Raw genomic sequence first — 22,793 nt, forward strand, 5'->3', positions numbered from 1 at the left:
CCATGATTTGCCTTTCCATATTTGCATGCAGATAATATTTTACTCAGAGTCTGAAAGATATGCTTTAAAACTAATGATGCTGCTCACATACTAATTTTTTATTAATGTTTGCTGAAACCATTATTTTTAATTTCTGAGATGTAAATGAGATTTGCCATTTAAATTTGAGTTACAGTGTTTACTTGATATAACAAACATTTGGGGAATCATTTTGTCCATTTTTTAAAATTCCATGTTATTCATTATTCATGAATAATGGTCATTGCTATAGCTATACTAACATGGTTCTTTAATTAAAAGGGAATACATTACCTGTTTCCACAAATATATCCAAGCTTTGACTTTACCACTATTTCTATAATTTCATTTTTTTTTTGTCTTCTCACAAACCCAAGCTAGGAGGGGCAGGGATTATAACAATGGTTTGTCAATTCTACTATCACATCAAACCATAGCTAGAATAACCTGTGGTTTCCAAACTTACTTTATAATATAGCAGCTGATGATGGCTTGATGGCAAAATGTCAAGTTATGGCTTGTGTATTTAGATATCATATTAACTATATTTGTTCTTATGTGTTGTCAAGTTGATTCGAAATAATGGTGACACTACACTGGCAAGATTTCTTCACGAGGTTTATCACTGCCTTTCTCTAAGGCTGAAAGACTATGACTTGCCCAAGGTCATCCACCAGGTTTCCATGTCTGCTCAGGGATTCAAACCCTTGCCTCCCAGAGTCCTAATCCAACATTTATACTATTACATCACACTGACTCCTATCAAAACCACAGTTTGGTAGAGTGTATATATCATGGATCTGCTGTTTTCTTTCATTTAATTTTAAAAAATAGCAAAAACTGAGATTCTGTCTTACCAGAGGCAGCCAGAAGATATTTTAATTAATTTAATTTGTTTAATTTATATACCGCTATTCCAAAGATCATAGCGGTGAACAGCAAATAAGCTAATTAGCAAGTAAGCTAATTTGCCCCCAACAGTCTGGGTACTCATTTTAGCGACCTTGGAAGGATGCAAGCCTGAGTCGAGCTTGGGCCCTTTTGCTGGTCTTGAACTCACAACCTTGTGGTTTTGAGTGAATGGCTGCAGTACAGGCATTTAACCACTGCGCCACCACATAGGGCTCCAATAAATTTTGCTCTTTAACCTAATTCTGCTGTTCAAACCAATATTATTTCTTCTAAGATCAGACAAGTAAGGAAAGAAAACTTAACTGTCAAAGGAAACCACCCTTATATCAGCTATGCTGGTTCTGGAGGAGGTCTGGTTTGAAGCAGATCTTGAAGAATAAGCAACTTGAGGACCAAAAATCTAAGTGCCTAAGAAATTTTTGAAAACTAACATCCGTTGACTTATTCTTCCCCATCATGTGAGAACTCTGAAGGAAGAAGTGAGAGCAAGGAAGCAATAAGGACACCAAATTGATCTAATTTCTGAGTTAATGTGCAGATCATATATCTCCTGGCCAAGTAAATATCACAGCAATGACACATTAGCCATAATTAGCCTTTCTGCACAAAGTGCCCTAAACCCGCTAAGCTCTAGCTAATAATCTTGCCAAGAGCAGCTCACAATCTATGGCAGACAATATAAAAACAGAAGGAAAGCTGTAGAAAGGGAAGTGGAGACAGAAAGGAGGCAAAACTACAGTAGATAAAGTAGTAAATTGTGAGCAACAGACGTTGATTGTAACTGAAAGAGACAGCAAGTGGGTGGCTAGCAGACAAGAAGTTAAAATGGATATTGGAAGGGTAAGTGAAGCATGAGAAGATGCAAAAGCACAAAAAAGGAGAAAAAAAAAGATTTAAAAAATGCTGGTCTTGTCAACTAAGCATGTATAGATACTCCCAGGCAACAAGGAAGAGGCTGGAAGATATTTTTTGAGCACACATGGGGCTAACAGTATCGATTATGAAGTTCAAAGGAGATTTAAGGGAAAATTTATTAGCAAGTAGCTTTTACTGAGCACATCTTGAGCACATCTTCAGCAAGTTAAAACTATAAATTGAATAGAATGATAGGCATAGTCCCATCAAGCAAAATACTTGTAAATGTGACTTGTGTTAAAGCTGACAATAATCTAGATCTCACTCTAGTTGTAGTGTTTCTCCCTTAATGTATTGCCTGCTCTTAAAAACACAGGAATGCTTTATTGTTTAATTTATAAACATTATAAAATAAAAATATTGAAGGCATTGGGATGAATGAAAGAACTAACCATCAGTTAACTAGAAAACATTCATGACATTCCATAAATTGTTGCCAAACATTTACCATATATTAAGTAGAAATTCCAGAGGTGGTATTATTATTATTATTATTATTATTATTATTATTATTATTATTTCTTTTGTTCACTTTCTTGACTAGGCAAGTCATCAGCATTACTTGTATAAATTACCCTTAATTCCTTCATTTAAAGAACAAAAAACACTCACAAGATTTGGAATATAGCACCAATACGTTATTCCGTGTCCTTAGGAGTTTCTTGAAGTCCTTTTGATCACTTATTTTTTCTATTAGTGGTGACATCTTTGCTGATAACAGGCATGCTGGAAAGATAGTCTGCAATGGTAAGAGAGAAATGAAACAAGCTATTTAAAAACAGAAATATTACTATTGTGCTTCTGTTTTATATAAACTGTTGCTTTTCCTATACAAAAATTGTTTCTAAATCTAGAGCAGGGACAGAGAACCCAAAGCCTGTAAACTTCCCTATTCAGATACAAGATTCTTTTGTTGCTTCAAATCAGTGATAGGAGGTAAAAGCCAGGAAGTTCTTGTTCCATGCAAGTGTTTCCTCGGATGCAGAGAATGGAGCCTTTGGTCTGTGTCAATTCATACCACTACTCTGTTGCTTCTGATGGGTCAATTCTCGTTCTTTTATTTCTACCCTTTTGGATTTTACCACATCATCTGTGCAATTTGCAATTTACAGTAAGTCAAAAGCCATTCAAAGAGACCAGTGCAAATTATATATTTTGTCAATAGTGTATCTCTCTCACACACATTTCACATACATCTAAAAGGGCAGGAATGTACAATACATATTGTACTTCTGTTTCTTTTAAAATGAAACACTTTCCTCACATTCTTCGGAATAAGGTAAAGGGTAAATTTAATAAAATTTAGCACCTTCACTTCCAGTTTTTCCAGATGTCAAGCATTCCTTAGAGATATAAAAAGCAAAGATACCTTTAAAGGTACAGCAGTCTTTTTAAAAAACTCACACATGTGTGTTCTTTAAGGTGGGAAGTGATTTTGTAAGAATTTTAAAAATAATGAAAATAAACGGAGAAGGACCCTAGCAGACAAATACTGTGCAGAGGGTGGCAAAAGATGGCAGACAAAACAATGTGCATATATTGTCCATCTCATTAATAAACTCTAGGTTTTCATAATCAGTGGCTGAATCAAACTGAACAGGTGTTTTTAGACTTCATCCAAGAACAAACATGGAAATGTCAGTACTTACATTTATTTTTAAGTATGAGAGAAAGGCAAGTGATGGCTAAATGGGGTTTTCAAAAGGAACAACTCACAAATTCCACTTTATTTTTGGAGACTACAAAAAATATTGAAGTTAGTGTATTGTCTGCCTGCCACTGTAGTCACATTGGCCTGTTACAGACTGCCAAAATAAAGCTGCTTCGGGTCTCTTTGGAGGTATGCCATTTAAATGATGCATGGGTCCTAAGAGTCCTGAGGTCACGCCAAAGCCACTCTCCATTCCTAAGCACTTGAGTGCAGCTTTGGTGCAGCTTCTGGATTCTTCGGATGCATGCATCATTTAAACAGCATACCTCCAAAGAGACCCAAAGCAGCTTTATTTTGGCAGTCTGTAACAGGCCATTGTTATACAGCCACTCTCACAAACTAGCAGCAACCATTTTAACTTCATAGTCTATTAATACATCTGTTCTTCCTACAGTACTAGCTTTTCAGACCCATTAATTATTTATTTAATAGCCAACCGCCTCTGAACATCTGTTTTTAATTGTATAGAAAGTATCAACTGCAGCATTACAGGAATGGTGAAAAATGGGAAACTAAGGAGAGAAGAAGGACCAAGAATGTTAATATCACATACAAGGTTGACCCAACACACTCAATATATGCTTATCTTTGCAACATCTACCTTTTACTAAAAATGCAAAGCTGATTTTATAATATATAATATAACTTGCCACTTGGGTAAAAAAAATCTCTAATTTTTAAGGCTGTCAGTGGCTTCCTATTTATGTGGCTATGCACTCATTGAATTGATGTCCTTGCTCAGAGGCATTAAAGTGTTTCTTACACAAGGAATACCCATGGGTGGTTTTGCCTGTTCCTTCTTCTGAAACAGCACCTGGTATTCATCAGAGGTCTCCCATCCAAGTATTAATCAGGGATAGACAGGATCTGGTGCCTTTAGGATACACCTTCTGCCTACTGAGAATAAAGCCTCACTCAAACAAACAAAACACACTCTCTTAAATGCTAGAAGAATCGGATATACATTTCTGTATAATTAATATGCAAAAGTAAAAAATGTAACATCCCATGTCTTAAATATACCATTCAAACTCTCCCATCTCCTAGATCAAGTTATATCTTTCCTGAGTAATAGGTCTTCCATGTAACATGGGGTTTGAATATAATCAAAGGTATTTAAAGAAAGTCTCACAGTCGCCAGATTCTGTCAGAAAATCCAGGTGGCTTTACTGAAAGATGTACTGTACAAGCACAGATTGACAGAAGTAGTTTGAAATATATTTCCTTTACAAACAGAGGACAAAGCAGCATCAGTTTTACTGCAGCATTATAACTCCCTTGAGAAAATGAGGCTTTAAAAGTGATTGCATTGCATGTCTTCATACATACAACAGACTTCTTTTCTGTGTCACCTTTGCTGTATGAAACATCAAGCAAATATCTATTACTATTTAAAAGAATGTGCTTTTAGGAAGTCAAAACATGCTTCAAATCTTACCTTATTCTCTGTGCCAATTTTTGCAGTACCCAGGAATTTGCTCAGTCTGTGCTCTGTACCCATGTCATTCCCAATATGTTGCAGGTCTTCAAATATCCTATATGCATTTCCTGGGAACAGCCCCCACCCACCCACACTGAAACTCCTGAAACCTCAGCAACACAGCAAGCCTGCTAGTTATGTCCTCCAAAGGCAATTTGAACATGGAAATGTGCATATTTGCCCCTAGGCCTGTGTATCAGATGTTCAACAGGAGATCTACAGCATCCCAAAAACTCCCCAGCCTGGGATAAGCATTTTGGAATATTTGACACCTTTACATTCATAAGAGGTAAAGGCGTTGACTAGCAAGATTCTCTGAGAAACAGCTATGGACTAACTGGAAAGAGGTGGCAGGGCTAAGTTATGTCAAGGTTAATTGACACCTAAAAAACTTTCAACTGACATCTTTATTACACATGGACTTAAAAACAATTGGAAGGGTTGGATTTATCAGCTGGATAATCATCAGGATTTATTGTTGTTGTGCGCCTTCAAGTTGTTTCTGACATATATCAAGCCTAAGGCAAACTTATCACAGGGTTTTCTTGGCAAGGTTTGTTCAGAGGAGGTTTGCCTTTGCTTGCCTCTGGGGCTGAGAATGTAATTTACCCAAGGACACCCAATGGGTTTCCATGGCCAAGTAGGGGCCCAAATCCTGGTCTCCAGTGTTATAGTCCAATGCTGTAACCGCTACTCCATGCTGGATTTAGTCCTAATTAAATCTTCATTCACCCCATCCCCAAATCAGATAAGAGCTCAACATTTACAAATGTTTATCTTTGTCCCTCTGAGAACTGCATTTACTGAATTATGTTTTCAAACTATGCCAACTATGCCATTTTTGGATGGCACACATAGAAACATTGAAAGAAATCTAAGGCTCTGCATCTGTAGTATGGGAGAGGTAGAGAAATATGGGAAAGGTAGAGAATATTTCACACTATTTACTTTACTGCCAGTTATATCAAAATCTCATGGAAAGATTCCTGGGAAATAATTTAGCTATCTTAAGAATGAGAGTTCTCCTGTTAAAATATGCTGGCTGTTGTCAGACAATGACCCACATATCAAATATAAAACAGACTTATATGCCAAAGCTGCTAAAAGTATCCATGCCATCTCTCTGAAAGCTATTGTTATAACTTTCTGTGTATGTACATGTTATACATGTACTTGTATTCTTTTTTTTTAAAGTGTAATGGTTTTTAGTCAAATACAATAAATGAAATGTGTGCATGTGTGAGAAACATCTTTACACATTAATCTAACACAAGGCCTACTAGGAGGCCAGGATTCTCAAAGAAAGATAGCGACTTTCCTCCATAAATGACCAATAAGATTTATCATAATTTCTCCTGGAATTCCATGCAGTTACATTGCCTCTCTTGAGCACAGCAAGAAAGGTAAATCTACTTGCTCCAGAAGTGCAAGTCAGAGTAACCACTTCGGGATGTGTAGTAAGTGATGGGTATTATTTTTAAACATACAAACTTTTCCTTTTCTGGTCATCCTTCTTGCAGGCACTGACAAATTTCAGGAGCTCACGTGCTCCTTCACTTACCATCTGTCTCAATCCTCAGCAAGTGTTTGCTTAGTTAATATTCCATCTCTCCCGCACTTCAGTCAGTTTACATTAGAATTCTATTATATTTCTTTTCTAAGTGATTATATATAAAGGCTTCAAATATTATGAATGTCTGGTATGTGTTCCATGTTTTCATTTCTTTTACATCCAATGCAGCCCATTCATGTTTACTCAAATGTCAGCATCCAAACAGGGCTTACTCCAAGGCAATGTTCAATGTAGCAGTTAGATTCTACAACAGTGTCTACAACACTCTGCAGTAGGACCTGGATTTAAAAACATGATGAAAGATTGGATTTACAACTTGGATAATAATCAAGATTCATTGTTGTTGTGTCTCTTCAAGTTGTTTCTGATATATGAAAACCCGAAAGTGCTGGTCTAAGACTCATTAGCTGTCACACCACTGTGAGTTGAGGGGAAAAACAGTATAGCCAATAGATAAAAATATTGTATGGTACTAGTCCTTGTCACATTAAGTGTAAAAAAATCTAGTCTTCTTCATCAGATAACCTAAAAATAGAGATATGAAATCGTCATCACAACTCCTGCTATTTGCTTCCGTTTCCGAGTTCCTTTTATGAAAACAAATGCTTTACATCTATTACATATTGTGGAGAATGAGAAAAGATAAAATACTTCTTTGTTTTATGGATTTTGTATTTTGCATTATTTTGCTGTATGCCAAGCATGGGAACTCCTGAATTTGTAACAAACATCAAAGAACAATGAACACTGATTCTTAGTCTAGCAAACTTTTCCAAGCCCCAGGTATGAATGTCCCTATTGTCATATACCTTCATATGTCACGAAAATGTTGGAGAATCAAAATCCAGTTAACTCTCAGCTTACACAACAAACAAAGCAATTATTGGACAAGTTCTGCTTCAGACATGCTCAACTGTCACAGTCATTACAATGAAGACTACCCCCCACCAATATTGTGTCCTCCAGTGCTCACCCTATGGCTGTAATACAGCAGCTTATTTTTCTAAAGAGAATTGCAAAACATTATAAAGTAAAAGTCAATAATTTTTCCAAGATGTTAAATGCAATCTAAGTATTAAACAGAGCATCTACAATGTTTTACATCCCTTAAAATAATCCAGTCAGAAATGGTAAAAAAAAAAAAAGCAAGGAAATGAAAACCTACAGTCAAGTACACTTAATAGCACTGTATGGGCTATGAATGTCGGGCTGCGTCTAAAGCAGCCCTGCATAACATTTGGCCTGCGGGCCACATGTGGCCCACCAAAGCACTTCAGCAGCCAGCATGCTCAAGCTCACCCCATAGCCTCCCCCGCAGCCGGGCTTTCTCCCGGGGAGATGACTGGGCTGGAGAAGTGAAGGACATGCTTCCATTTGACTGTCCTCCCTTTCCCTAGCCCAACCATCTCCTCAGGAGAATGCCGGACTGTGGTGTAGGCTTGGGGGCAAATGGGTACGTGTCCTCCTCTGCAGCCCAGCCATCTCAGGAGAAAGCTGGGCTGTGGAGCAGTGGTCACAACGGTTGGTGTCAACCAGTGTGGGAGGCAAGCTACTTTTCCCTCCCCCCTGCCCAGGCAAACCACTGCCCCTCCCATTGTCCTCCAAGCCCTGTGAGGCAACTGCTGCCCACAAAGGGCTCAAAGGGCATCACCTCACCACCCCCAATGCCCTCTGAAGGAGTGAGAAGGCACCACCTCACACACATCTCCAGTGCCCTCTGTATCCCAGGGATTCAGAGGGCACCATTTCACCTCCTAAATACCCGCTGAGTCGGGGACTCAGAGGGCACCATTTCACACACACACACCAATACCCTCTGAATCTCAGGGATTCATTCTGTGACACCACCAGTGCCACCCCATGTTGTTGAAAAGAAGATTTTCAAGGTGATAAAAATGTCTTTCTCTGCTTTTTTGCTCACTCCATCCATTTATGCAATTTCACTGTGAAACAATTGTATTGTATATAAAATGGCTCACATCCTATGCAACTTAGCTGTTATTCCTGAACCAGAACGGAAACCAGACGTGTCACTGGCCATATCTTATTGTGTTTGTTTGGATTACTTTCAAACATATTTCCTTCTTGAAGGACAACAAAGGGCTTTGGGAAATATGTGCAGTTGTGAGTATTTTGGAATGTTGCCCATTCTGGATAACTCTGACTTGAAGAAGGAAAAAAAGTGGTCCTCACTAGTACAAGTTTACAAAAGTGTTCCTGAGAAAAATGTTGTCATCTATAAAGGAATTAGCAATCCAACCTCATTTTCACTGTCAATTAAGAAAAATTCACGTAATTACTTGGCTTCTAGTAGTCTTTTACTGAAAAAAAGGCTTCACTTCATAAATTCTGTTGTTGTTTCAAAACTTCAGACATTTCTGCATAAAGTACTAACTCTGCCAATCAAACTCTCAGCCAGGCTTTGAGTCTAACACTATTTTGGCACCTTGGATGACTATTCCTCATTTGAGAATGGACTGGGAAAACAAAACTTTTCTGGCAATACCTTGCAATGCTTTTCAGTACTGCAAATGAGGAGAGAACCAAGGGACAAAAATGATTGGAGGGCACACAGGCCCAGTGATTTTTAAATGGGCTATTTGTCTTTATTCTACACTGTAAATATAATATTATGTGGTCTAATGTTTTCTTTTACTGCAATTTTATTGAAATCACATTAAATGCTTCTGGAACTGTGATCGGAAGTAGATGTGTGGCAGAAGATTACTGCATTAATAAAACTGCTCAATCATACAAAGAGGCTGAGACATTTATTCAGAGATTTTTATACAGAGGTATACCTAACTGTCTTACTACTCCATTCCTTCAGGACAACCCCACCAAAATCTATGGTACTAGGGAGCCATTTCCCACTGACCACAATAACAACAAAAAGAATATTATACAGGCCCATGATCAGTGCTGCTGATGATATATGGCTGTATTCAGACATCATATCAAAATGCAGTCTTTTGATACATTCAGACTGGCCAGCTCAGACCTCATGGTTTTCAACAGGCTGTATCAATCTACAGTGTAAAGCACTCTCTATGCTAACTTTCCTGCTACATTCACAAACCACTGATAAAGCAGAGTTAATGGCTGTTTCTCCACAACAGGAGACTATTGCTATACAGATAAAATGTATTAAGATAGACTGGGAAGTAGACAACCTTGTTTGCCTCTTTCACATTTTGAAGCACCAGCCATGGTGTGCATTCTTAACACAACAGAACACAAACCATAGTTTGTCATGATGCCTGAACTAAGTCAGCAATGTTGAATCAATTTCAAAGCACTTTAAAACCAAGAGAGCCACATGGTATAGTGGTTTGAATGTTGGACTATGACTCTGTAGACCAAGGTTTGAATCCCCACTCAGCCATAAAAACTCACCGGGTGACCTTGGGCAAATCACACTCTATCAGCTCAGAGGAAGGCAATGGCAAACTGTCTCTGAAGAAACTTGCCCACAAAACCCCATGATGGGGTCACCTTAGGATCGCCATAAGTCAGAAATGACTTGAAGGCACATAACAACAACAAGAACAACAAGAACAACAACACACTTAATGCTCCTAGGATCAAAATTCCATTTAAGCCAAAATAGAAAATATAATCAGATTCTGATTATTCACTGTGTAAGGCCTGAAGAAATATAAGCTCAGGGATTCCTGTACTATATTCAGACTGAATGAGTGTGGGTGTTAAAACCAATGTGTAAGAAATTATCACTTTTATCTGATTTTTCCTCCCTCATCTCTTCTTCTTTCCCTGATCTGCAGAGCTGAATAATTATCTGCTTTTAAGACATTTCATTTAGCCTCCAGGGCAATATCTATTAGTATTATAGTCCCTTGAGTTATTCCATTAGATTTTTAAGTGATTCCTTCTACATTACAGAATGGTGGCTCATGTAGTTAAAGAGAAACCAGTATACATCCACTTGTCTGTGGTCCAGACACACATAAAAACTATTTGCGGCCAGTTACCAAGAGGCTTAGTAAACTCTGAAAAAGATGCAATTCTTGCTCATGAGGGTGCATTTTTCAGGCTTTATAAGGCTGAAAGGCTGATAAGTTTTCCTTATCTGCAAGAATATCTGCAAAAGCTTGCCTTACATCATTACTCAGATTCCACAGTTTAACTTGAACATAAACTATTCACAAACTGATCTAGCAGTTTTGCAAAGTAATTATGCCTCAGAGAACTGCTCCTCATAACACTTCATCATATACAGGGTTGTGACCCAAGTCAGTCCTTTTTCCAGATAGAACACCCGTCGTTTCAGCTGGCAAAGCCACAGTTCAGAACTGGTGTGCAATATGTGCAGCGATCCTTTGACTTTTGTTGACTTTGGCCTAAAAGTTTATAATGCAGCTAGAAACAGTACCCAAACTTGGATTGCAGGGAATTGAAATAGCAGTTGCAGACTATCCATCCCATTTAAGCCTACCAGCATGTGCCCCAATTACTTGGAAGTTAACCTCTATCATAAACTCTTATAAGCAGGACATAGGCTAGGATGCTAAGTTCAACCATGAAGGTTATTGGATGGCCTTGAATAAATCTCTGCCAGCAAAACCTCAATGAGCTAACAAAAAACAATCTCATGTACACTACTCTCACTTCTTTAAAGAAAGAGCATGGTAGAGATGGGGCAAAGAATCAGAAAGGATGTGTAATTTCATTTGCTCCATGCACTATATTCAATTTTTAAAAGAAAGATTATCACTTTCAGCATGGCTCTAGCATTCTTTCAAAGAACCAGACAAGGAATTTTCAATAAGATGACTAAAGAGCTCTAACAAACGTCTTGGCACCCTTACAAAACCAAATTGCCAGGATCCCGCTGAGGAAAGCCTGTCCGTTAAAACCAATTTAAAAACAGATTAAGGGCCAATCCACATATTATAATTGGCAGTTTAATATTGTCCTCTTGGATCACGAGGGCATTCTGCTCAGGTTGAATACTCTGAAAGTGAGATCTAGGAAATGATGGTCTTCCAGGGCATCATCTTACAGGCACTGTATACCTTGTACATTTCTGGAACAGCTCTGATCCCAGAAGCTCTAGCATTTGTGTTTGCCAGCTCACACTCACGCATTGCTTAGCACAAGCAACTGCTCACAGTAAACAAAAAGATGGGGAAAAGAGCTGCCTGTTACAAACATGGCGTTAATTCCTGTGCTATGTAAGTACAGCACAGCTTGAAGCACTAAAATTATGTGAATGCTTTATGTTCTTGCTACAATTACACCAAAGCTCTAAACTGGGAGTGCATGTTAAACAGGATTTTGTTAAAGGCTGGCCACATTCTCTCTCACGTGATTCCCCCCCCCCCCCAACATCAGAGTGTGGCATTTCTCTGTTCTTCACATGTTGTTCCAAGTTGCTATAACCCATTTGGCCTACTACCCTGCTATTTCCCAGGTAGAAATACCATATGTTCCAAATGACCCACTGCTCTCAGTTTCTCAGTAGATTCTACAAGTACAGCTCTCTCAAGGTGTCCAAAGACCATTTCTGTGCTGGAAATAGGTGTCAAAGAGAGTAAAAAGGGTTTGGTACTGTCCCAAATTACCTGGAACTACTACCATCAACCACCCAATCATGGTCCTTGGTTAAGAGGAAGATATTCACTTCCTAACAGTGGTTACTACAGATCTCTCAGTCAAGACACGCTTTGTTTAGGACAAGTCTCATACAAACTGCTCTTTTGGAACACATCAGATTTTTTTACCTTTTGGATCTAATTAGTCAGTCCACTTCTGATAAATAACAACTAATAGGCACACAGATCAACTATTCCTACCCACAATAGCCAGAAACTTTCTGCACAGACTGTCCTGCATATTCAAGTTTCAATAAATAAAATGAATTCCACAAAACAGAAGATGGTAGTCTAAATAAATCCCCACATGCTAAGTAGTTAAGGCCAGGCCAAGACATTTTGCCCCTTCTGGCAATACTGCATCTCCCTTATTCCACTTACAAATATTGATTGGACTGGTAGTTCTACCTTAGTTTAATACCAAGTACAATACAGCATCCTTCATTGTACATTAGGGCTGGCCTGTTCACATACACAGCCCTAGCTGATCCTCAGTATTGTGCTTCTGCTGCCTTAAGCAATCACAATACTCTAACTGTAGGGACCACCCTCTAATAACAAGCATTTTTATTGTCAAAGAACTTTGCAAACATTTCACAGAAGGCACAATGAGGTTCCAATCCCATCATAATATCTGAGTTTGAGCAGGTCCCTACCTCTTTACAGAGGTTCTACTGGATGACACCCTGAGGATGCAATCGTGGCAGAAAATTATGTCTTTGAAATCATCACTAACAGCCTGTGCAGACCGGTGATAAATGCCAGCCTCAGGGCAGTGGGGGCATGGCATCCACATGAGACATGCCCTAATGCTGACCTGACACCGCTGTCACGCTGTGCTCCTGACCACACGGTGGCCATCATCACAGCGCTCTTCTGGCACTACATCCAGATGACACAGTGCTAAAGGAGTGCCAAAAAGCTGTGGCGTCAGCAGCTATGGTGCCCTTTCCGTGGCACAAAAAGGCCAGATCAGGGGTGTGGCATGTAGTTGCCATGGCCTTGATCTGATACTGAAAGTGTTGGCAGTCTGCACAGCCCCTAAGAGGACAAATTAAACTCAGTAACAAGCTCTGACTTATATGTGGCTGAATTTACATTATGTTTTCCACCATTGTTTCATTGCCGTCAAATCGCTGGTAAACCAGCCAGTTATACATCTGTAACCCTGGCTTCAGTTCTAACCTACAGTTATAGCACAGATAATGATCTCACCTTTCTGAACAGAATCACTGGCCCCATACAGACAGCCCAAAATAAAGCTGCTTTGGGTCACTTTGGAGGTATGCTGTTTAAATGATGCATGCATCCTAAGAGTCCAAAAGCTGCACCAAAGCTACACTCCAGTCCTTAGGACTGGATCGTGGCTTTGGTACGGCTTCCGGACTTTTAGGACGCATGCATCATTTAAATAGCATACCTCCAAAGTGACCCAAAGCAGCTTTATTTTGGCCTGTCTGTATGGGGCCACTGTGTCATTTCTGCAGGTAGCTGTCTTATACCATCTAAGAGCTTTATCACACTAGCGAGATCCTTCGGGCAAATGGGAGTTAAACTCGATTTAAATTAAATCTGAATTTAAACAGAACTTGCAAATTCAGGGAGTTTATCCCACCGAAGTGCTTCCAAAATGAAATAACGCAAAGTTAAACTGCAGTTAAAGTGGAGAAAACTGGCAGCTTTTTACTTTCGGGATGTTCCAAAAGTAAAAAGCTGCTGGTTTTCTCTGCTTTAACTGCGGTTTAACTTCACATTATTTCATGTTAACTGCAACATCGTGTGATAAACTTTGGGCATTTCCGGGTTTTCTTTGCATTAAATCGCATTTAAATCCCGTCTGCCTACAGGATCTCGCTAGTGTGATAAACTCTTAAGTCTATTTAGTCTTGTAGCTCACATAAACTGCCATCTAAGATCTTTCTAACTGGAGAAGCCAATGACTGACATGTTCCATACCATCCAGTATTTGCAGTTTTACATGAACTGAGGTAACTCAAGTGCAGCTCCAGCCTACCTCATTCCCAGAAGAAATGGGGTTGCCTTCTACATCCCACTCATCATTGACAAAGTGGTTGTCACAAGTTGAACTGTTTTTCTTACTCCTGCACCAGTTTTTCATTTCAATAGAGACACTTTTAAGATGCAGATGCGGAAGCCAAGAATTTTACGAGTACTTAGAAACAGCAATGCAATCTTGGCAACACTTTTCATACACAAAAACCTGCACCAAACTAAATTATTGTACTCTTAACATGCACAAATGCTAAAGTATAAATTAAAATGTTTGCAAAATGATTAGAGAGACAAAAAAAAATCATACTTTTGGACAAACTAGTTAGCTTTGCCCATACATATTCTAAAATATCAGATATAATCATTTTGGATTAATTATGAGACAGAATATGGACAAATTGTAGAAACTAGGATTATTCTTGAAAAAGAAACAGGCATCTACACCCTTTAAATTTCACTTCCTTAAAAAATGAAATGGGGAGAATACAGGAGCTGATAGACTGACTAAGCATTCCTTCTACTTTTAGAACAAGTTAGCAACTCCATTTTGCCGCAGTCAATGAAGCAACCACAAACATGGGGGACAGGAGTCAATTTTACTTATATGAAAATGGATGTGAAGCCCTTGTAGGGCATTGAAAAATCCCAATCAAATTCATAGCAGAAGATGCTTGACATAATCAAGACAGCACCACCCACTTCCACAGGTAAACCTCATAAATCATTTTCCTCTCATGTCACCATGGGGTAAAATCATGATCAGGTCCATGATGCAGATCTTTGTAGAGTTACTGGTGTTTCCCACTGATCTTTAAATACCACTTCTCCCTCACTTTAAGGAATTCAAAATGTTGATCTTTGTTAATAGCAAACAAAGTGTGCGGTTGATATAAAAATATATACAGTTCATTCATCTCAAGGCAGTGTAATGAGAGACATATGGTTTCTGGTATTCCATAAATAAATCAGGGAAGTCATTCTGATGAACAACCAAGCTGTTTGAGTAGATATCATATGCAACATAGCACTATAATACAATTTAAAAAATGTACAATATTCGAAAATGAAACACATTTTACTTACAATTGCTTTTGTAGCTATTACTAATAACTCAGTTATCCCAGATAAGGTACATTAATGCTATTCCTTCCCAAAATGAAAAAAATAAAATAAAATGAAGGGCACAGCACAGCACACAATCAGGTGGCATGCACTTCTGTCTTTTTGCTCATCAAGCAAATGTCTGCTGACCTTGTGTAATAATTGCTTCCTTTCCCATCATAAATTCCTCCCTTCCACAGCTATTTACATTCTGACTGCAATCACCTTGATCACTCAACCATTAGTAACAAATGTCTCAGGAGACATAAAGCGATTAGTAGAACAACCCCCCCTTTTGTTCATGATTAATATCCAGCACTATAGGAGAAATTCTCCAGACAAATCATACATGAAGAAAGGGTTACCTTCATGACCTCCCAAAATAAAGCAGACATACGTACGGAGAGATCTAGGTGAAAATCTCTAAGGAGGGATGACTAAAATTTTATTTTGCAATTTCTGATTAGAGTATCAATAATTTTGTTGTTGTTGTATGCCTTCAAATTGTTTCGGACTTATGGCAACCCTAAAGCAAACCTACCACAGGATTTTCTTGGCAAAATTTGTTCCGAGGAGGTTTGCTACAGCCTTCTTCTGAGATTGAGAGGATGTGACTTGCCCAAGGTCACCCAGTGGCTTTCCATGGCTAAGCAGGGATTTGAATCTGGTTTCCAGAATCATCATGCAATGTTCAAACCACTACACCATGCTGTTACTCATCAATAATTTTACTAAGTCAACATTATGCATTTTCACAAATTATATCTATTCCATTTGTCTTCCATCATTTATCTGAGCTCAAAGTGCCCCAGGTTTTCCCTTCCGTTTTGTCTTCCCAACTACTCTATGCAGTAGATTAGGTGAAAAGATATTCAGATAATCCTCAATCCAATTATCGCTGATAAATAGAAAATTGAGGAACAAGTCTCACACAAGAAGGAATGAAAGTGTCTTCTTCTTTTACAGTTCTTCAAAGCATGGTCTGAACTATCATGGTTGAAGAACCAAATCATTAAGGGTTCCCCCTGAGAGCTTCATGGATGAAATAAATTTGAACTCTAGGCTCTCCAGTCTGGTGTTTCTGCCAATACCATCATAATATCTGTACATGTCAATAAATGTTTTGAATTTTCTTCTGTTTTCCATGTTTAAGTATGTGCTTCAGATAAATGGAAAGAAAGAATCAAAATGTATGAGACAGTCATAACAACACACAGAGGTGGATTAGAGTGGTGCTACCTAAAGTGATGGCCCCTAGAGCATTTCCACCCCATGAACCATAGGCTGAAAAGTTTCCAGGAAAGAAACAACTGGAGCCAATGGGTACAAAAATGGTGCCAGGCACCGGAGGGCAATTACTATCAGTCCCTTATTATCCGTCTGAGAAGCACTAGAATAGAGCAAAGATTCTGAGAGCAAAAGAACAAATTAAAAGATGAAGGTGCCCAGCTCCCCTAGTGTGACAAGGTGATCAGATGTCCTAACTGCAAAGAAGAACAATGTGTCGCAAAATGTAGGACAGTTAAGACAAATGTAGGCCATTACAAAATAAAAGCTAAAAACACTCATATAAATATATTCATCTTAGCCATGCTCAAAAAAATGGAGGACATTTTGAAATTCCTCTTCGACATAAGGTTGAAATATAGGACATGTTCTGGAAAAGAAGGACATCTGGTCACCCTGGACAGAACCCCTCTCCAGACTGGTCCTGCAGTTCCAGGCCTTGGGTTGTCATCATTCATCTTGCTCCTTTACCCTCAACATCCCTCCTTGGATGTGGTATCTGGACCTCCATGTGATGCCTATGATGGTCAAGTGGCTGTGTTGATCAATGGGTGCTCTATAGTAAATGTGTCCACTCCCCTCATCAAATCATAAATAGAACAGTCAGACTCAGTGGTAGAAAATAAACAAGACTTGTTATATAACAAAGTGAGTTAAATGAGAAATCCCTGAACTCTTTCCTCATTCACAACTCACAAGATCCTATTCAGATATTCCTCCTATCTCTGACTACCCTAACTTTGTTATCTTTCTGTACTGCAGAATTAATATAGTTTGATACCACTTTAACTGCCATGGCTCAATGCTGTGGAATTCTGGGCTTTGTAGTTTTGTGAGATATTTAGCCTCCTCGGAGTTCTGATACCACAACAAACTACACATTCCAGAATTCCATAGGATGGAGCCATGGCAGTTAAAGCGGGGTCAAACAGCATCAATTCTGCAATGTGGTAGCGGGCTTATTGCCCTAACTTTATTACACCTTTTATTTCCGACTCCTCTCTCAGTCTTGCAGATAAACATCAAGTGGAGTTATTTTTCTGTTGTGAATAGAGTTGAAATTTTATTACCTGTCTTTTACTGTCTTTTGTACCCAATCCTCACATGGGCAAGAAGGGGACACGCAGGCCTCTGCCTGCACTGAGATCCCTCAATGCCATCTTAACCTACAATAGAGTAACATCGAAAGAAGCTGTAGACCTGTGACTCTTCTTCTGTATGATTTTTAACATCTTTCTTGATCAAGAAACTAATAAAGCTTTGAAAACTGGCATGGCATATTTTATGCTTTGGAGTTGGCTCAATAAAGGTATTGCTGCTTTGTGGATTTTTCATTTGACTGTTCAGAAGCCTCTTCTTTGTATTCTTCTGCCCCCCAGTCCATACACTCCCTATTCACAGCATTCTCTGACTCTAACAAGGCTTGCCCAGCTCATCTCTTCACACCTAGCTATGAAAAATGTATGAAGACTCCTATAAAGCAAGGTGGATATTCTCTGGGTTGCAAAGTACACATGTACCAGTTAATGGGTTGCTTCCTCCTTGTCATCTCAAGAGGGATACCAGGGCATGTTTTTAAACTGGTCAGACTACAGCCCTAGAAGTGCATGGTAGTGTGTGGAGATGGGCACTGCAGGTTAAAACTGAGGTTTTTAAAGTTACTGAATATGTAATTTTATGTAACTGTGATATGAACAATTTGCACTGGAATTAATTAGAATGATGCTCTTACTACAGAAAAATTATTATGAACAAGCTTGCTTCACATTGTATGATTTGGGAAAGGAGCTGACCAGTAGCTTGCATTGTTCTTTGTCCTGAATGCACATACAAAGTAGCAATAGCATTTACATTTCTATACTACTTATCGGTGAACTCAGCAGTTTACAATCTGTAATCCAATATACCCCCAACAAACTAGGTACTCATTTTACTCACCTACAAAAGGCTGTCAACCTTGAAGCCCTGGGATTGTACTCACAACTTTGTGGCTGCAGTACCAGCATTTAACTACTGTGCCACCAATAGGCAACTGCAAATCTCTCACATGATAAGTATTTAGATCAGTGATTCCCAAACTTTGGTCCTCCAGGTGTTTTGGACTGCAACTCCCAGAAGTCCCAGCCAGCTTGGCCAACAGTCAGGAATTGTGGCAGCTGAAGTCCAAAACATCTGGAGGACCAAAGTTTGAGAACATGGATTTAGATCATCCTATGTTAAACCTTTGTCTATGTGAGATGCACAAGCCTTGTCTTCCGCATCAGAGCAGAAGATTTAAAAGCAGAAGTGCTTGGGAAGCAACGGAAGCAATGGTAAACTTCCTCTGAATAAATCTTGCCAAGAAAACCCGTAATAGATTAGCATTAGTGCCGTCATAACTCAGAAACAACTTGAAGGCACCTAACAACAACAAGCTAAACATTTGAGCTTTTTTCCTTCTAGTATAGTCACTTTGTCTTGCCTTTGGATACCATGAACAGCTTGGCTCTACATAAATCAACATAAGAAATGTCGGACCAATTCAAACATTACACCAAACCATGGGTTTCATAATCACAGCTAAAAACCTACACCATGGCTTGAGTTTCCAAATGTATAAAAAGCAAACCACAATTTAGAGCCAATTGTCAGTTTTGATCTTTCATCAACATAGCACTCAGCTTCAGAGAATCACTCTTGCCTTCATGATGCAGCACCCCTTGAAGAACAGCAAATGGTGTGTCTGTGGTTTGTCAATGGTTTGTGGATGTTTCATAGAATCATAAAGTTGGAAGGGACCACAAGTACCATGTAGTCTAACCCCCTGCCAGGGAGGTATATAATTAAAGCATTTCTTTATGACGGCCATCATCTGGACATAATTTCAGTTCAGACACCTGTGGTTGGCAAACCTGCTTCAAACTGTGATTTGATAACATGCTGTTTGTGAGTTGGTAGCAGTTATGAGCTGGTAGCACAAACCATGGTTTGTGAGTTGGTAGCAGTTGAAATGTGTTAAACACAAGCACATACACAAACACACACACACACACACATCTCTGAATATAGCCATTATGTTTGTACTTGTACTTGTGTCCCATAATTTCAGTGACTGGCATCTAAAAGAAGTCCTAAGCAGTATAATAAATGCCTCCTTATTTCTGGTTAAGATGAAGGAACTTATTCTGGCCCAATAACAATATCAAAAGAGAAGAAACAAATTCCTGAGTAGTATATATTTAAAGAATTTCAGAGGGATTCTTATTAAGCAGAAAAGAAAGGACAGCAGGACAGAAAATGTGAAAGCTGTTGATTAGCAGCCATTAGATGATCCCTGGACATCCTAGAAATGATTAAGAAGCATATGGCATTTATTTCTGAGAAAGGTTTTTTCATCTTTTTATCCCCCTCTAATGTTAACAGACCAAAATGATATTGTGAGCCTCTTCCAGGAGCAAGGCGGCTTTTGAGCAGTTACTTAACATAGTTTTCAGTAATGTTGGTTCATGGACTAACTAGCTGGATTGCCTTATAGAAGGGATGGAAATCACAGGGACCACCAAATCTTGTTGAACGTTGGTTAACTCATAGCTTTCTTCACCCAGTGGCTCTGCTACAAAGGGCTGCTGGGACTTCCAAGTCCAGCAGCGGATGTAAGGTCACACAGTTCCCACTCTTGCCCTACAGACAACAAGAGGTTAATCTTTCCAAACTGTTTCTATCATATCATTTAAAAACTGCTCTTTTGAACAGTAAAGTAGCAGCCAAAGATGTACACATCAGTAAGCTTTACACATGCCTCTCTTTAGTTGACCTTTTCTACACATTTGTTTTTGTTTCAGCAGGATTTTTCGTTTGGAGTTATTATGTGGTTGAGTACGTATTTGTAAGAGGTGGCTTAATTAGAAGTGTCATTTTACTGTAGACCGGTTCATGTATTTTAATTATGCAAGTGATTAATATTGTGTATTTTAATCATAAGTGAACTACTATTGTATGAGTCTTTTCAACAGATAAATGAAAGAAGTTTTTGACTACTTACATAGAGCTTTGCAGTATAACTTTGTGAAGACTGAGTTACATCAAAGCTAGATAAAAAGCTAAGGAACTTATTTGTACTGTACTGTTTGATGTAAGATACCCGGTAGACATGATGTCTAGAAATCTGCATAGCTTTGATCACAATAGACAACATGGGATCTAGCTGGTTAAAGATTAGAGAATCTTGACAACTCTGAGAGGTCCTTCTTGTACTACATATTGATAAAAGAATTAGCCTCCTGAGCAGGGGACAGGGAAGCTGTTGCCCTTTAGATACTGTTGGACTGCAACTCCCAGCATCCCTCACGATTGCTTACACTAATTGGAGTAGCAGTCCACAAACATCTAAAGGGAAACAATTTGTCCACCGCTCCTAGACAGACAGATACAATTCATTTACCATCTGCAGAGTAAGTGCCTTTTTAATGCTAGCACATCTAGGAATCTGAGTAATTTACAGAACAAACAGTGAAGACATTTTGTTTAAAATGCCATATATAGTGGTCACTCCTTTCCATCATACCAAATAACACAACCACGAAGTCACTAAAATACTGAATACAGCTTAAATGGACACACAGTAGTCAGTGTCAGTTTTTAGGAAACATGAGCCTAGCCATAATCTCTTGCTGCAAGTTCTTTCAAAAGCTCTGTGTAGTCAATTAATTAAGCTGCATATTGCCAATTTTAAAATGCTCAGTGAGGGAAAACCTGCACAACTATTTACTAATTAACAAATAATTGTAATGCGGTCAATTACCAGTGCTGACAAAGATTCTTCCCCCTTGCTATGAATGTGCAATTAAATTACTCATCAAGCTCAGAGCCATATTATTTTATTAACACTCTGGTTAATATTTGTTCCAGATAACTATTTGTAAAAAGAAAACATTTGTATAATTTTAACAATTAAGAACAGTAAAAAAACCCATATGCCATGGTATAACTTGCTAGAAATTAGTTTTCAAGGAAACTAGAGCTATTCAATGAACATTAACACACTAATGGGAGTCAGGAAAGGGAACAAATTACCACTAATAATACTTAACACACGTACAGAACATAATGTCTTCAAATGCAACACCAAATATTAACTAATTAACCCATATAATTCCTCTTCCAGGTTGATGAGAATTACTTTTATTTAACAGTCAGTATAATGTGGAGCCAAGGTAGCTACAAAAAAGTCATTGATCTGGACAGATTGATAATTAACAGTATGTGTTTGGTAGCCTATTTCCAGGTTACAGTCACAAAATATATAGCTGCAGCCACTGCCAACCCACTGCTCTACAAGATTTGGGAGTTCAAAGAGAAATTTAAACCAACAGTGGATTTACTCTACAATCTACAGTCAGAAGGGGAACATAATACAGGACCAAGATGAATTTTTTAAAGATGGAAACAATACACAGAAGAGCTATATAAAAATATAATAGGTTGAATGACATATGGGAAGAAGAAACATAAAAATTCATACATGAGAGTCAACTTCAGAGGTGGTCAGTATCTAAGGGTCCAGACATTCCTAAACCATCTGACACGCAACCTGAAAAAAAATCACACCCACCCATGGCAAGTCATTCCCCTTGAAGCCCTGTGGGCTGTGTTATCCAATTTAAAAGCAAGCCCATGCCACTGACAAGCCTGTTTTAGGCAAATCAAAACAAAAAAAGTATTCTTAGAAAGTGTCCAGACAATTGTTGTTGTTGTGTGCCTTCAAGTCATTTGTGATTTATGGCAACCCTAAGGTAACTCTATCATAGGTACTGTAGATTATATTTTGGAGGAAGGAACTGGCAAAACCAACTCCGAGTATTCCTATGAAAATCCTATGAAATTCATGGTGTTGCCATGAGTCAACAGGTGACTTGAAAGCAGACACACAAAAACACACACACGGGAGCCAATCTACAGGCTACACTTCTGGCCTTCTCAATATATGCTCACATACAAGTATTACTGAGGGGAAGAGCCAGATAAATATTTCCTAATAATTAATTCATTAAAATTTTTAACAAGCAAATTTCATTTCATTGTTTTAACATTCAACTATATAAATGATATTAAATTTCTTGCAGTAACAATTAACATTTCATGTTATTTTAGTCAGTGTATATTTGGGGAAGCATTTTTGTGGGACCAATT

The 22,793-nt window shown here is 38.5% G+C and overlaps 1 protein-coding gene across 1 annotated transcript in view; it reads right to left on the reverse strand.

Moving 5' to 3' along the window:
- LOC149313966 (protein disulfide-isomerase A5-like) overlaps positions 1-22,793 on the reverse strand; it is a 200,736-nt gene that overhangs the window by 161,303 nt on the left and 16,640 nt on the right. The window contains exon 2 of the mRNA XM_089520261.1: positions 2,458-2,584. Coding sequence (XP_089376387.1) covers positions 2,458-2,584 — 127 coding nt within the window. The remainder of the gene's footprint in view (positions 1-2,457; positions 2,585-22,793) is intronic.

Source organism: Sceloporus occidentalis, unplaced genomic scaffold, assembly GCF_023333645.1.
Source record: "Sceloporus occidentalis isolate IW3139 unplaced genomic scaffold, rSceOcc1.0.p SCAF_4, whole genome shotgun sequence".
Lineage (NCBI taxonomy): Eukaryota > Metazoa > Chordata > Lepidosauria > Squamata > Phrynosomatidae > Sceloporus > Sceloporus occidentalis.